The sequence below is a fragment of the Oncorhynchus gorbuscha genome, linkage group LG15 (genome assembly GCF_021184085.1).
Source record: "Oncorhynchus gorbuscha isolate QuinsamMale2020 ecotype Even-year linkage group LG15, OgorEven_v1.0, whole genome shotgun sequence".
NCBI classification, from domain to species: Eukaryota; Metazoa; Chordata; class Actinopteri; order Salmoniformes; family Salmonidae; genus Oncorhynchus; species Oncorhynchus gorbuscha.
In genome coordinates this window covers 62472134-62487907 of record NC_060187.1, presented here as the reverse complement: position 1 = coordinate 62487907, position 15774 = coordinate 62472134, and the positions used below count along the sequence as shown (strand labels likewise).

The window sequence follows — 15774 nt, the reverse complement described above, 5'->3', positions numbered from 1 at the left end:
TCAAATATAATGCATAAACAGTGCCATAAAAACATGGATTTCACCTTTTGCCAATTCAACTTTTAATATGGAACTACAGTACAGTTGTACCACAATAGCTACAAATCTAAGTACTTTTTTACACATTTCTGTTGTCCATGCTTATACTTTGAATAGCGTTTACCATGTTATTTTGCAATAACTAATCTCTCATTTGAAAAACCAATGGAATTTGGTGCTAAAGGAACAGTGCAAGCTCATACATATTGAGGGTGCTTGGTTATGGTCAGATGAAGGATTAGTGATAAATTGCCTCCACTACAGTGCATTCAGAAAGTATTCAGACCCCCTTGACTTTTCCCCCATTTTGTTACGTTACAGCCTTATTCTAAAATGGATTACAATGGTTTTTTTCCCACCCTCATCGATCTATACATAATACCCCATATTGTCAAAGTAAAACAGGTTTCTAGACATTTAACTTTAAAAAAAAAACACATTTATATCAGTATTCAGACTCTTTACTCAGTACTTTGTTGAATTACCTTTTGGCAGTTAGTACAGCCTCTGTTCTTCTTGGGTATGACGCTACAAGCTTGTCACATGTTTATGGGGAGTTTCTCCCATTCTCTGCAGATCCTCTCAAGCTCAGTCAGATTGGATGGGGAGCATCACTGCACAGCTATTTTCAGGTCTCTCCAGAGATGTTCGATCGGGTTCAAGTCCGGGCTCTGGCTGGGCAACTGAAGGACATTCAGAGACTTGTTCTGAAGCCACTCCTGCATTGTCTTGGCTGTGTGCTTTAGGGTTGTCCTGTTAGGGGAACTTTCAACCCAGTGTGAGGTCCTGAGCAGGTTTTCATCAAGGACCTCTACTTTGCGCCGCTCATCTTTCCCTCAACCCTGACTGGTCTCACAGTCCTTGCCCCTGAAAAACATCCCCACAGCATGATGCTCCCACCACCATGCTTCACCATAGGGAGCCAGGTTTCCTCCAGATGTAAAGCTTGGCATTCAGGCCAAAGAGTTCAATCTTGGTTTCATCAGACTAGAGAATCTTGTTTATCATGGTCTGAGAGTCCTTCAGGATCCTTTTGGCATACTCCAAGCGGGCTGTCATGTGCCTTTTACTCAGGAGTGGTTTCTGTCTGGCCACTCTACCATAAAGGACTTATTGGTGGAGTGCTGCAGAGATGGGAGAACATTCCAGAAGAACAACCAGCTCCACAGAGGATCTCTGGAACTCTGTCAGTGACAATCGGGCTCTTGGTCACCTACCTGACCAAGGCCCTTCTCCCCAGATTGCTCAGTTTGGCTGGGTGGGCCAGCTCTAGGAAGAGTCTTGGTGGTTTCAATCTTCTTACATTTAAGAATGATGGAGTCCACTGTGTTCTTGGGGACCTTCAATGCTGCAGACATTTTTTGGTACCCTTCCCCAGATCTGTGCCTCGACACAATCCTGTCTCGAACCTTGTCAGACAATTCCTTCGACCTCATGGCTTGGTTTTTGCTCTACCATGCACTGTCAACTGTGGAATCTTTTGTATAGACAGGTGTGTGCCTTTCCAAATCATGTCCAATCAATTTAATTTATTCCAGGTGGACTCACAGGTTGTAAAAGTATGTCAAGGATGATCAATGGAAACAGGATGCACTTGAGTCATAGAAAAGGGACTGAATACTTTAAGTATTTCTGTTTTTTTCTTTTGTATAAATTTGCAAAAATGTCTAACAACCTGTTTTCACATTGTCATTATGGGGTATTGTGTGTAGATTTGAGGATTTATAAAAAAGCCATTATAGAATAAGGCTGTAATGTAACATAATGTTGAAAAAGTGAAGGGGTCTGAATACTTTCCGAATGCACTGTATTTACAACATGCCAATGTGGCTTTGCAGCAGTCCAATAAGTGTCTGTTTTACCCTTTACAAAGAACAGCTGTTCTAAATGGACGTCAAATGATTTGAATTAAACTACAGTAACTTGGGCCCTGAGGTTTAAACCATGAAATGAATAACCGGTATGGCAATATCTGATTAGGACTAACTCTAGGTTTTGTATTTATTATTTTTGTTGAAAATGGACCTAATAGAAGCAATCTTTTGGACAATGATTTTAAGCTGCATGAATATACATAAAAATGTATATTTACCAAAATATTACTACTTATGCAAGTAATCTCAATAATAACAACATATATATTTCTGTCTCACATGGACCCTAGACAGTCATTTAAAGTCCAAGTACACTCACTGATCAGTAGTATAAGCCACATGACTTTTAATCAAATTAACTCTTGCCTGTCAAAATACATCTGGTATTTGAGGATGACTTTTACCTGCAGTGTGGTACTTAACTACTAGAGCAGTAGGTCTATGATAGGAATGATACAGGCTTTTTAATGTTAATGACGTCAGTGCTCAAATTTGTACACACACAGATTGTAACTTTCCAATAGGGACAAAGCTTTCTAGCATATTGTTAATTATTGACATAAGACCTTAATAGTAGACCCTCTATGTACCGTTATGAGTTTGTATAGTGTTTCAGTTATATTTCTGAACTACATGTTGCATTCCTTCTGTACAACCTCAATATAATCCAATGGATATATCACAATGCACTGCCTATGGATTCACGTTATTGCGAGGCAGTCAATGTGAGAGCAGTCCAGAGATTGGCTTGGAGCAGTCACGATTATGTTTATCATTGTGTTAAAGGTCCAATGCAGCCATTGTTTGTTTGTCTCTATCAAATCATTTCTGGGTAACAATTAAGTACCTTACTGTGATTGTTTTTGTCCATTACAAATGAAAAACAAACAACTTCTCAGAAAATCGCAATTTCTCAAGCAGTAATTTTGCTAGGACTGTTTGGTCTAAGTGGGGAGATGAAAATGGAAAACTAGTTGTTATTGGCGAGGTTTGAAACCAGGTTTGAAACCAGGTTTGAAACCAGGAAGGCCAAAAGTCTATCCCACCAAAACAGGCTGAAATGTCAGGTGGTCTTTTCAAACAGCTCTTACACTAAAAGGGCATTATCATTTTCACAGTATTATTCCATGCTCATAGTGTGGATATACAGTGTTTGTGTGTATAACACAGGCAATTCACGTTTTTGATTGCACTGAGCCTTTAAGTCTGCCTCTGGTCTGTAAAAGTGTGTCACTGGGTTAAAGTGACTTTCAAGCGCCCACGCAAGTGGGAGTGGCTGACAACTGGGTCACATGGTTAACACACTATTTAGAACATTGAGTACAGAAGAGTCATCGTACAGAAGAGTCATCCAACAAGGGAGTTCGTCCAGCGTTTCTCATCTTGTTACAGATCTTTAAATATACAAAAACTATTCGGGTTGTATTAGATGCAATTGAAAAGTCGCGGGAACATTTTGGATGAAAGAAGAGCGGAATTTATTTTGTTCAGGATACTGACAGTGGAGTGCAGATAATTATATTAATGCCACGAATATTTACTACAGTAATGTAGTTGAGATTAAAATAAGAAAAAGTGTTGTTTTAGATGACCGACGCTTTGAATTTGAGTTTAACCGCTGTGCTACTAAGGATAATAGCACCTTGCAATCCTTACAGAAAACATGCAGTTGACATTGTGAAACAGGCGAGTTATTGACAAGACATTTAGTCAGCATAGGTTGCTTTCTCTAAAGATTCTCAGAATCGAGGTACCTGCAGACATGGGCTCAATCAAGCCTGGTAAGACCGGCTTTATTATCCGTGCTATTACAATGTTACAATGTATCTTGTCATGTAATTTAAAGTGTCCACCTCTCGCTACATTGACCAGTTACTTTGTTGCAAATGTGTTACTTTGTTACAAATCTGGTGTTATTGTTGCTGTCAAGAATTAATGTGTCGTTCTAAGCATCTGTTCTAGAAAAAGCTAGTAAAATCTGGCTAATATATGTTCACATTTTATTTAGTTGTGTGATTTTTACAAGTTATATATGGACCACAATTAGAAACCTAATAGATTATTTAGATTTTCTGGTCTGCTTATTGTCAAGCCATGTATGTTGATTAGGAATGCCACTGTGCTCCGGGGTTTTTTGTTTTGACACTACAATGTTCTGCTTTGCTTCACCTCACATGGACCAAGCTGCCTAGCCCATGTGCCAATGCTGCTCAACTCTCACTGCTCATTGGCCGAGAACAGGCTGTGACGCAATCATTGCATAATTCTGCTCTGGGTCCAAGCTCGAGGGCTGTAATGCAGGTCCACGTGAAACTGAAGGAGACAATTTTGGTGACCTAGATTTGCTCTCTTAGACATGACAGGTCCACATGTGGGTGGGTTTTGGAAGCGAACTGTCATAGCTGGTTAGGTAATCATGGCCATGTCTTCGAGAGCATTAACTACATTTAGGGCTACATAGTATAGTATAATATATTAATTTATGTTGATTTTGTGTCTGAGCCTCCTGGACACCAAGCAACAGGTGAATTATTTTCCTAGCTGGGTTAATTTAGCCCATATTTAAGCATTTGGTTTAATAATCTACATTCTTATGGAATAACGTGATTTAACACCAAATGACTACAAGAATAACTTTGCTTTTGACAGAAACTAAAAGACAATATTATTCTGCCCTTTCAAGCAAAAGAGCAGTAACTGCTCATAAATGGAAACTTTGAAAAATGACTTCAGCGTTTTTTAATTGTCGAGGCTAATTAATTGTAGTCAGATCATTGGAGATGTTTATTTTGTATTCATATCAATCACATTTATTTATAAAGCCCTTCTTACATCAGCTGATGTCACGAAGTGCTGAACAGAAACCCAGCCTGTCACGTTCGTCATAAAGAGGAGACCAAGGCGCAGCGTGATATGAATACATCTTCTATATTTAATGAAGAACACTTAAACAAGCTATACTATAAATGTGCATGCACAGACAACTAGACATAGACAATAACCCACGAAATACCCAAAGAAGATGGCTGCCTAAATATGGTCCCCAATTAGAGACAATGATAAACAGCTGCCTCTAATTGAGAACCAATCTAGGTAACCATAGACATACATAAACACCTAGATAGTAAACGACCCCATAAACCTACAAAAGCCCTAGATAGTACAAAACACATACATCACCCATGTCACACCCTGACTTAACCAAAACAATAAAGAAAACAAAGAATACTAAGGTCTGGGCGTGACACAGCCTAAAACCCCAAACAGCAAGCAACGCAGGTGTAGATGCACGGTGGCTAGGAAAAACTCCCTAGAAAGGCCGGAACCCAGGAAGAAACCTAGAGAGGATCCAGGCTATGAGGTGTGGCTAGTCCTCTTCTGGCTTTGCCGGGTGGAGATTATAACAGAACATTGCCAAGATGTTCAAATGTTCATAAATGACCAGCAGGGTCAAATAATAATAATCACAGTGGTTGTAGAGGGTGCAACAAGTCAGCACCTCAGGAGTAAATGTCAGTTGGCTTTTCATAGCCAATCATTCAGAGTATCTCTACCAAATCTGCTGTCTCTAGTGAGTTGAAAACAGCAGGTCTGGGACAAGGTAGCACGTCCGGTGAACAGGTCAAGGTTCCATAGCCGCAGGCAGAACAGTTGAAACTGGAGCAGCAGGACAACCAGGTGGACTGGGGACAGCAAGGAGTCATCTGGCCAGGTAGCCCTGAGGCATGGTCCTAGGGTTCAAGTCCTCCAAGAGAAAGAAAGAAAGAAAGAAAGAAAGAAAGAAAGAAAGAAAGAAAGAAAGAGAGAGAGAGAGAATTAGAGAGAGCATACTTAAATTCTCACAGGACACCGGATAAGAAATACCAGATATACAGACTGACCCTAGCCCCCCGACACAAACTATTGCAGCATAAATACTGGAGGCTGAGACAGGAGGGGTCGGGAGACACTGTGGCCCCGTCCGACGATACCCCCGGACAAGGCCAAACAGGCAAGATGTAACCCCACCCACTTTGCCAAAGCACAGTCGCCACACTACTAGAGGGATATCTTCAACCACCAACTTACTATCCTGAGACAAGGCCGAGTATAGCCCACGAAGATCCCCACGGCACAAACCCAAGGGGGGCCACCAACCTGTACAGGAAGATCACGTCAGTGACTCAACCCATTCAAGTGACGCACCCCTCCTAGGGACGGCATGGAAGAGGACCAGTAAGCCAGTGACTCAGCCCCTGTAATAGAGTTAGAGGCAGATAATCCCAGTGGAGAGAGGGGAACCGGCCAGGCAGAGACAGCAAGGGTGGTTCATTGCTCCAGTGCCTTTCTGTTCACCTTCACACTCCTGGGCCTAACTACACTCAATCACAGGACCTACTGAAGAAATGCGTCTTCAATAAAGACTTTAAGGTCGAGACCGAGTCTGCGTCTTTCACATGGATAGGCAGACCATTCCATAAAAATGGAGCTCTAAAGGAGAAAGCCCTGCCTCTGTTTGCTTAGAAATTCTAGGGGCAATAAGGAGGCCTGCGTCTTGTGACCGTAGCATACGTGTAGGTATGTACGGCAGGACCAAATCGGAAAGATAGGTAGGAGCAAGCCCATGAAATGCATTGTAGGTTAGCAGTAAAACCTTGAAATCAGCCCTATCTTGAAATTGATCCTGACGGCAGTTACTGCCTTCTTGCTTGGTACTCCCACTGGAATTACCATTTCTTTTTAACACAAACTTGTGTTCATACATTTATTTGTATGTGGCTGTCAGTGTCATATAGTTTGATACTTGTTTCAACAAACAACAATAAATAATGCCATGTTAAACCACAGTAACTGCAGCCCAAAGCTTAGCGATTCAAGGTAAAAAGCAATAACTGAGGTGAGCGATTGCATTTACTGCTTTTTTTCCTTGGTTTCACTAACTTTTTCCAGCTACTGCAAACATGACATCCCATTTTATCTGAAACACATTTTGTCCAAATGATAAATCATGTATTTAATGTATAAAAAATGTCAACACATTTTTTGACCAAGAGTGCAGTTACTGCTCTTTTGTTTTGTAGATGGCAGTATTATTTAATATAATATAGTATAGAAGAACTGAGAAACCCAATGTCACGCTCTGACCTTAATTTCCTTTGTTTTGTATTTATTTAGTATGGTCAGGGCGTGAGTTGCGGAGGGTAGTAATGTTTGTTTTTCTATGATTTGGGGATTCGTATGTTTCGGCCTAGTATGGTTCTCAATCAGAGGCAGGTGTCATTAGTTGTCTCTGATTGAGAATCATACTTAGGTAGCCTGGGTTTCACTGTTTGTTTGTGGGTGATTATCTATGTTAGTTGCTTGTGTCAGCACAGGTCTCATTTATAGCTTCACGGTCATTATTTGTTTATTGTTTTTGTATAGTTTGTATTCAGTGTTTTCTTTTATTAAATATTCATCATATAATATATTCATCATATAATATAATAATATTCAACACATACCACGCCGCATTTTGGTCCTCCGATCCTTCTCGCCTCTCCTCTTCAGATGAAGAGGAGGACGACCGTGACACCCAACCCCAACCTAGATGGAAAATAAATGTTAAAGTGCATACAAATGATTCCAGAAACACATTCGTTTTCACATTACACTGCAAAGTGTCATGTTTAGAAGGTACACCATTAAGTAAATTAGGTCGAATGAAAGATATTTGCGATTTTGATTAGGTTTCGGGGTATCATGTAACACACCTTATCACCCTGTGCCCAAAAGTCTTTAAATCAAGTATTTTTGTGATTATTAGTGTTTTTGTTCAAACATTTTCTTCAACAGTGGTGACATGTATGACCCTGACTTGGACTGCATGCTTTGCTGTACATTTTGGTATAACTGTACACACCCATAGAGCCAACTTGTTATGTAACAGTGGTGTTATTTAAATGCCACCTGAATGAGGTAGTAAAAACAGGTCAAACACCAGGATGAATGAATGAAGGGAAGAAACAGTCTGGCATAAGTCCTGCTCTATATTGGGTGTGGCAAGGGCAAACAGGCAGATGTTTGACCAGATTGTATGGCTTTATATTATGTTTATATATGGTTTATTATTTACCTTTGACCTAGTTTCCATCACTATTATAACGTTACTCTGACTTACAATGAGGTAAAAACTTAGAATATTATTTTGTGTCCCTCTTAGTTGTAACAAAATATTACGACATCAAAGATTATGACGTCAATATTCTGTTTTTGATATGACGTATATTTGACTTATATTCCACTAACCTTTTGTATTTTTTCCCCTTCTCCCCTCAGGTGGTGTAATAGCCTACATCTCTTCTGGCTCCGCCTCCAGCCCGGAGTGCTGTCTGAGTGACAGCTGCAGCAGCGGCTACCTGTGCTCCTCTCCGCCTCATCCCTCACTGCCAAGCCGGGCAGTAGGAATCATGGTGGACATCGCCAGCCCTACCACAGCCAAGCACCCACGTAGCCACGGCACAGACAAGACTGGACGATCCACCTCCACCAAGAGCAGCATCACCAGTGAGTGCATTTCAGCCCTGGAAATACATTCAGTATGGCAAGGATACTAGATTGATTCAGAATGACAAAGGATAGGAAATGCATTGTATGAGTTGCCACACTAATCCAGGTAATAGGTGCATTTCGTATTCTCAAGTCTACATGAGTCATCATCGTGTACAGATGGACCAGTACATTTGTTAGAGAGGTGTGAATTAGTAGTAACATTGCTGTGCGTTTCTCCTTACAGAGATCAACGGCATGGTGTTGTTGTGTAAGGTGTGCGGCGACGTGGCCTCGGGGTTCCACTATGGCGTCCACGCCTGCGAGGGCTGCAAGGTATGACTAGTCCTGACTGCTTCTCACGGAATGCCACACTGCCAGTCCAAGGTTTCATTCATGTTGTTCAATGGCTCTGTGTCGTAAGTGTTTTGACAGTGTCGTTCGTGTTTTAACTAGGTAATAACCGCACACAAACAATGTTCTCTGTGATTTTTCTCAGGGTTTCTTCAGGAGGAGCATCCAGCATAGCATCCGGTATAAGAAGTGCCTGAAGATGGAGAACTGCACCGTCGTAAGGATCAACAGGAACCGCTGTCAGCAGTGCCGCTTCAAGAAGTGTCTGGCTGTGGGCATGTCTAGAGACTGTGAGTCTCCACTTTTAAATGTACATAGAAAATAATAACGTCATTTTTCCCATAGGAAAATACAATGGTTAATGGTGTGAGAGGTTTCCTTTTACAAGTTGGATGGATTGACTGACTGTAGGGATATCTGAGCCCTTATTAGTGATATATGTACTCATGTGTGTTATATTTGATTTCCTTCTCCAGCTGTTAGGTTTGGCCGCATCCCAAAGAGAGAGAAGCAGCGCATGCTGCTGGAGATGCAGAACGCCATGAACAACATGATGATGAACAACAACAGCCAGCTCCACAGTATGCTCCACGGCACCCAGAGTCCACCCTGCCCCATGGAAGGGCTCCCCAATGACGGCAGCTCCTCTTCATCCGCCGCTTCTTCCTCCTCTATCTCGTCTTCATCAGGCTCCAACCCTTCCTCACCCTGTTCCGCTCAAGACTCCATGGAGACCAGCTCTAGCTCCGCCTCTTCCTGTTCATCGGATAGCGGCGATGACGAGGTTCCTCCTTCCAGGGTGTGTCACCAGGGCACATTCACGTACCGCCGCGAGCAGCAACAGTCCATCAAAGAGGAACCGGAGGAGTCACCTTCGCCGGTCGCCAGGGAAACTGTAAAAGACAGGAGAGACAGCCCCATGGAGGAACTGCAGGAGAGCTGGAAACGCTGCGACCAAGACACCAGGGGTTACCAACCTAGTTGCAACAGCCATCAACACGTCACCAACGGTCCATACCGGGAACAGAGAGTTGTTTACCAGCAGCAGCCTGCGCAGCTAAACAGCGCCCCCAGTGGTAGAATGCCAGAAGATTCCTACAGCCTACATCACAGGAGCCACAACATAATGCACAACATACAGACCGTCTCCAATGGTTACAGTAGACCATCATACAGCCTACAGGACCATAAGACAAACATGGTGAGTGTCCTTTTATCATTTAATTAGCCTTTGTTGAAACATTGAGGAGATTGAAGGTCTCTTTACAAAATGTTACAGTGGAAATGCATTGTATACTGCACACATGAAATTACCCCATAACCATGCCTAAAGCACACATGGAAAATACCTAAAAAAGGCCTATCCTCTAAATCCCCTCCATTTGGTTTCTTCTGTATTATTACTCCAGCATTCTGTTTTCCATAACTGAGGGCCCTGTTCTCGACTCTTGTCACCCCAGGTCACTCCTAGTCTCTATGTGGACCCCAGCCAGTGCAGCCAGGAGATCTGGGAGGAGTTCTCCCTGAGTTTCATCCCGGCCGTGCGCGAGGTGGTGGAGTTTGCCAAGAGGATCCCGGGCTTCCGAGACCTCTCCGAGTACGACCAAGTCAGCCTGCTCAAAAACGGAACATTTGAGGTAAGAATCCCTGGACTCTCTGATACCAAAAATAGATCTTTCCCAACTCTGGCTGTCGTGTTCCAACTGAACATTGCACTCTCTTTAACTCTGAGTGTTGAATTGGCTAAATATATTACAGTCTGTAGATATGTTATGACAGAGTATCAGTGTATTTGAACTCAACAGTGAATTCCCTGCATTATCACTGTTGAATTCTGCCAGTATGTTGCCCGGTGCTAGTCACCATAAACCCCTGTTCTAAGACACCCTCTCTCCCACCTCTCTCTCTCCAGGTGCTTATGGTGCGCTTCGCTTCTCTGTTCGACGTGGCCGAGCGCACTGTGACCTTCCTGACGGGGAAGTGTTACAGCTTGGAGCTGCTGCGCTCGCTGCGGGCCGGGCAGCTGTTCACCTCCATGTGTGACTTCAGCGAGAAGCTGACCGCTCTGCAGCTGGACAAGGATGAGATGAGCCTCTTCATTGCTGTCGTCCTCGTCTCTGCCGGTAAATAACACTGTCTCTGTAAACAGTGTCCTTGTAAAACACAGTGTCCTTGTAAAACACAGTGTCCTTTTTAACACACTGTAATTGTAAACACACTGGCTGGCTGTCATCTAGCTGGCTGGCTGTCCTCTGTCTGACTGGTTGGCTGGTTGGCTGACTGTATTATGGTCCTGTGTCTAAAATGGCACCCTATCCCCTATATAGTGCACTACTTTGGTCAAAAAAAAATCGCAGTCCTGTACATACCATTCAGCCACTGGTGTTAACACACAATACTTATGTGTACGATTAAAATGAAAGCCTTCTTTGATACTGACTGTTCTCCTGCTCTGTTCTGTGATCAGATCGTTCGGGGATCCAGGACTTGAAGTCAGTGGAGGCGCTGCAGGACACGCTGATCCGAGCGCTGCGGAGTCTGATCATGACGAACCATGCCAACGAGACTACAACCTTCACCAAGCTGCTGCTGAAGCTGCCCGAGCTGCGCTCCCTCAACAACATACACTCTGAAGAACTGCTAGCCTTCAAAGTGCACTCGTAATGGGGCACTCACAATAGGGCTCATCTGACTCCTAATACCCTCCTTCCACACTTTAAAACCAGGACTGACTTCTTCTGCCACTCCTATACCAGGACCAAGGGGAGACCTTGGTCCTGGAAATGATGAAGTGCAGAACTACTTGGTTTTGTTTGTTAAAGCCGTTTAATTCCAAAGTGTATTGCTCACGAGCAATGTGAATGTGATGATTATGCTATCTTTTGGATGTTTCAAACAACGCGCAATATCATTTGGTCACTGTTTTCGACCCAATATGTTTGATAAAAGCCCTCAAGACTCAATGTAAACATCTATATCAAAAATAATGCTTGATTAATCAGATAATTGCTGCAATTGCATGGCTATCCTTAGGTGAACAACCTGACGTTGTCGCTCCCAACCCTCCGAGGAAGGAGTCATTTCTTTATTTTTGAATTGTTCAACTGCATTGTCATGTTTACTGTCCTTTGTGTACATAGGGTCTTTCATTTGTCTGAATATATTTTATTTTTTGCCCGTCTTTGTCTCAGCTGCCTCTACCACGCCCCCTTCTGGGGACTTGTTGATAGTACACTTTTTCAGCAACACAACTTTGCACATTGTGTTGTGGACCGTCAACCTCCAAAATCTCACATGCCACCACAGACCCACATCATGTGCGCATGATGTGAACACGGATGATACTAAAGTGTTCCTTCACTGATCCCCCACCTTCCTCACAGTGAGGAGTTACTGGGTGGTTTTGACTTTACCTCCTGGCATTTCAGCACAGCACTGACTTTTAAAACGGATATTGTTTCCCATCTGTTGTTTTTTTTGGGGAATGTCTGTATTTGTCTCCTTTTACGGACAAGATTGCAGTTTGTAAATAAATAGTTATGCTATATCTATCATATATATATAAGTAGTATAAATAAATACATGTGAAATTATTTACGGTCTTCAGTTTCTTGTGTGCAATATGCTTGAACTCATTTGGTGATCTAATATGAGAGTCTAAGAACTGTAGGTTTGTGGTTAGTTACATTGCGATATCATTTGTAGGGGGTACTGTATTGTACAGTGATTTTCCATATTACAAACCAGGTCCAATTAAGTGGCTTAAAGCACAGGTGTCAAACTCATTCCAAGGAGGGCCGAGTGTCTGCGGGTGATTGATGAATTAAGGTCACTAATTAGTAAGGAACTCTACACATCTATTTGTCTAGGGCTTAATTGAAAGGAAGAACCAAAAACCTCACTAGGCCCTCCATGGAATGAGTTTAACAACCCTCGCTTTAAGTGACCACCCAACTCTGTAACCAAAATGTGGACCTGAAATGCAATGACTAAGGCTCCTCCACAAGGGCGCGCTGTCCACTTTTTTATGTCGTACCACTATTTCCATGGTGGAAACGGATTTTAATACAGTTTAGAAATGTGCAGATGTTTATTTCAGCAGAGGAGCTGCCCAGAGACCGACAGAAGTGGAGTCTTTGTAGCTGGTTTATACGCTAGCCAGGTTAACGGATGCCTGAGTGTAAGTAGCAAAGTACACTCAATTCAATACAGTTCTGACTTATGAATAAGTTATAGCTTGTATCTTAATGGATGTAAGACCTTGCATTAAAATGCCCCGAAGAAACAATAATGAGCAGAAATATTTTTTAAATATTTAATATTTGTATAGTTTTATGGACAGTGATAGTTAGAATGTAGAAGGGAGACAGGAGGAGCTGAGATGGGATTCATACCCAAGTCGCCAGAGTCTGGGAGGCCAACCATTACGCCAGGCTCCGGCACAATGAGCATCAATTCCTTCCTAGAATAACACATTTCATTTCAGTGCACAGAGAATGATGTTTTACACATAGTGTCAACAGGGATTGCCCCCCCCCCCCCCCACACACACCGTCAGTCAGGCTGCCATTGTAAGTACAAATGTGTACTTAATTGACTTGCCTTTATCAAATAAAGATTAAACTAACACTGTCTGATTAAACAAAAGGCAAGTGCTGAAAGACTCCATACAGTTTTTAGTGTAAATGTCTACCAAATTCTAGAGCGCTTTTGGTTTACTTTGGTTTTTCATTTGTTTGGTGTCCCGAATAGTTGTCCAGTACCAGCTACCTAGATCATGGACATATACAGGCCTTCCTAGAGTTTCCCCTCACCACTGTTGAATTAAAGGGATACTTAAAGAAAAAACAATACTGGCATTATTGGGCAAAAACAATGTATGTTCCAACCTCAAAGTATCTTGAAACGTTGTAGTTGCATGGTCAAGTGCCACAAAGAAGAACACAGGCAAATTACTGTTGACCTAGAACAGAGCAGCACGACTGGCCCTGAAATGTACAAGGCTAAATATCAATAACATGCATGTCAAACGTCCCCGGCTCGAAGTAGAGGAGAGATTGACTGCATCACGACTTGTCTTTGTGAGAGGCATTGACATGTTGAAAGCACATGTTCAAACAGCTAACACACAGCTCAGACACCCAGACATACCCCACAAGACATGCCACCAGGGGTCTCTTCACAGCCCCCCAAGTCCAAAAGAAGACTCTGGGAAACACACAGTACTACATAGAGCCATGACTACATGGAACTCTCTTCCACATAAAGTAACTCAAGTGAGCAGTAAAAACAGATCAAACAACACCTCAATGCACAACGTGGACTGTGAAGAGACACACACACACACACACACACACACACACACACACACACACACACACACACACACACACACACACACACACACACACACACACACACACACACACACACACACACACACACACACACTCTAACATGAATTCTATTGTGGTATTGTGGATTTTATATTGTAAATGTGTAATAAGAGAGTAATACTGTATTGTATGATGTATTGTTTTATATATGGCGGTTGTTGTGTTTTGTTGAGCTGTAACTGTTTTAACCCTGTTGGGATCCCAGGAAGGTCAGCCTTGGCGGCAGCTAATGGAGATCCTACTAAATACTAAATGAACAAAGTTCTTCACTTTTAAAAAAAGGTTATACGCAGCACAAAAAATGGATCTGCTATGGTTACAAGCCAAATAACCCTTATTTGGCACTATATAGAATGTTGGTTTTCAAAGAACTCTTCTAAGAACGCTTTCCCATAATGCACCCCACTCATCCTCATACCCCACCTCACCTGACCGGTACCCAACCAAAAACAGACTTAATGCGTCACTCAGTTATGTATAGAGCCATGTCAGCATGGAATGCTCTGCAACCAGAAGTTACTGCAAAAAGCAATTACATCTGATTAAAAAAAAACATATTGTATCACAGAACCTCTCCTCTTATTAAAGATCTAATTTAACTAAATTGTATCTAAGAATACAAATATTTATATATGACTAGTGTGTAAATAGTATTTTGTTGGTGTCTTAAAATAAAGTAATATCTTATGTTGTTCTTGTCTATAACAGTTCTGTACTTTTTCATGTATTCGTAACTTTTATGTGGACCCTAGGAAGAGTAGCTACTGGGTATCCTAATAAACTAAACTAAACCTCGTCCCCAGGCTAATTGCTAGAGCCGGTTGGAGGAAGAGACTACCCCTTAGGTTGGAGTCATTAAAACTCGTTTTTCAACCACTCCACACATTTCTTGTTAACGAACTATAGTTTTGGCAAGTCATTTAAGACATCTATTGTGTTCATGACACAAGTAATTTTTCCAACAATTGTTTACAGACAGATTATTTCACTTATAATTCACTGTATCACAATTCCAGTGGGTCAGAAGTTTACATACACTAAATTGACTGTGCCTTTAAACAGCTTGGAAAATTCCAGAAAATGATGTCACGGCTTTAGAAGCTTCTGATAGGCTAATTGACATAATTTGAGTCAATTGGAGGTGTACCTGTGGATGTATTTCAAGGCCTACCTTCAAACTCGGTGCCTCTTTGCTTGACATCATGGGGAAATCCAAATAAATCAGCCAAGACCTCAGAAAATAAATTGTAGACCTCCACAAGTCTGGTTCATCCTTGGGAGCTATTTCCAAACGCCTAAAGGTACCACATTCATCTGCACAAACAATAGTACACAAGTATAAACACCATGGGACCACGCAGCCATCATACCGCTCAGGAAGGAGATGCATTCTGTCTTCTAGAGATGAATGTACTTTGGTGCAAAAAGTACAAATCAATCCCAGAACAACAGCAAAGCCTTGTGAAGATGCTGGAGGAAACAGGTACAAAAGTATCTATATCCACAGTAAAACGAGTCCTATCGCGACATAACCTGAAGGACCGCTCAGCAAGGAAGAAGCCACTGCTCCAAAACCGCCATAAAAAGCCAGACTACGGTTTGCA

General features: G+C 42.1%; 1 protein-coding gene across 1 annotated transcript; it reads left to right on the top strand.

The window, feature by feature from the left end:
• Window positions 1-3223: 3223 nt before the first annotated feature.
• LOC123997679 (nuclear receptor subfamily 1 group D member 2-like) lies at window positions 3224-12367 on the top strand. The gene is made up of 8 exons (XM_046302147.1): window positions 3224-3694; window positions 8211-8438; window positions 8668-8756; window positions 8920-9064; window positions 9251-9975; window positions 10235-10411; window positions 10687-10897; window positions 11242-12367. The coding sequence occupies exons 1-8, from the start codon at window positions 3676-3678 to the stop codon at window positions 11436-11438; spliced, it is 1791 nt and encodes a 596-aa protein (XP_046158103.1). The 5' UTR covers window positions 3224-3675; the 3' UTR covers window positions 11439-12367.
• Window positions 12368-15774: the final 3407 nt, after the last annotated feature.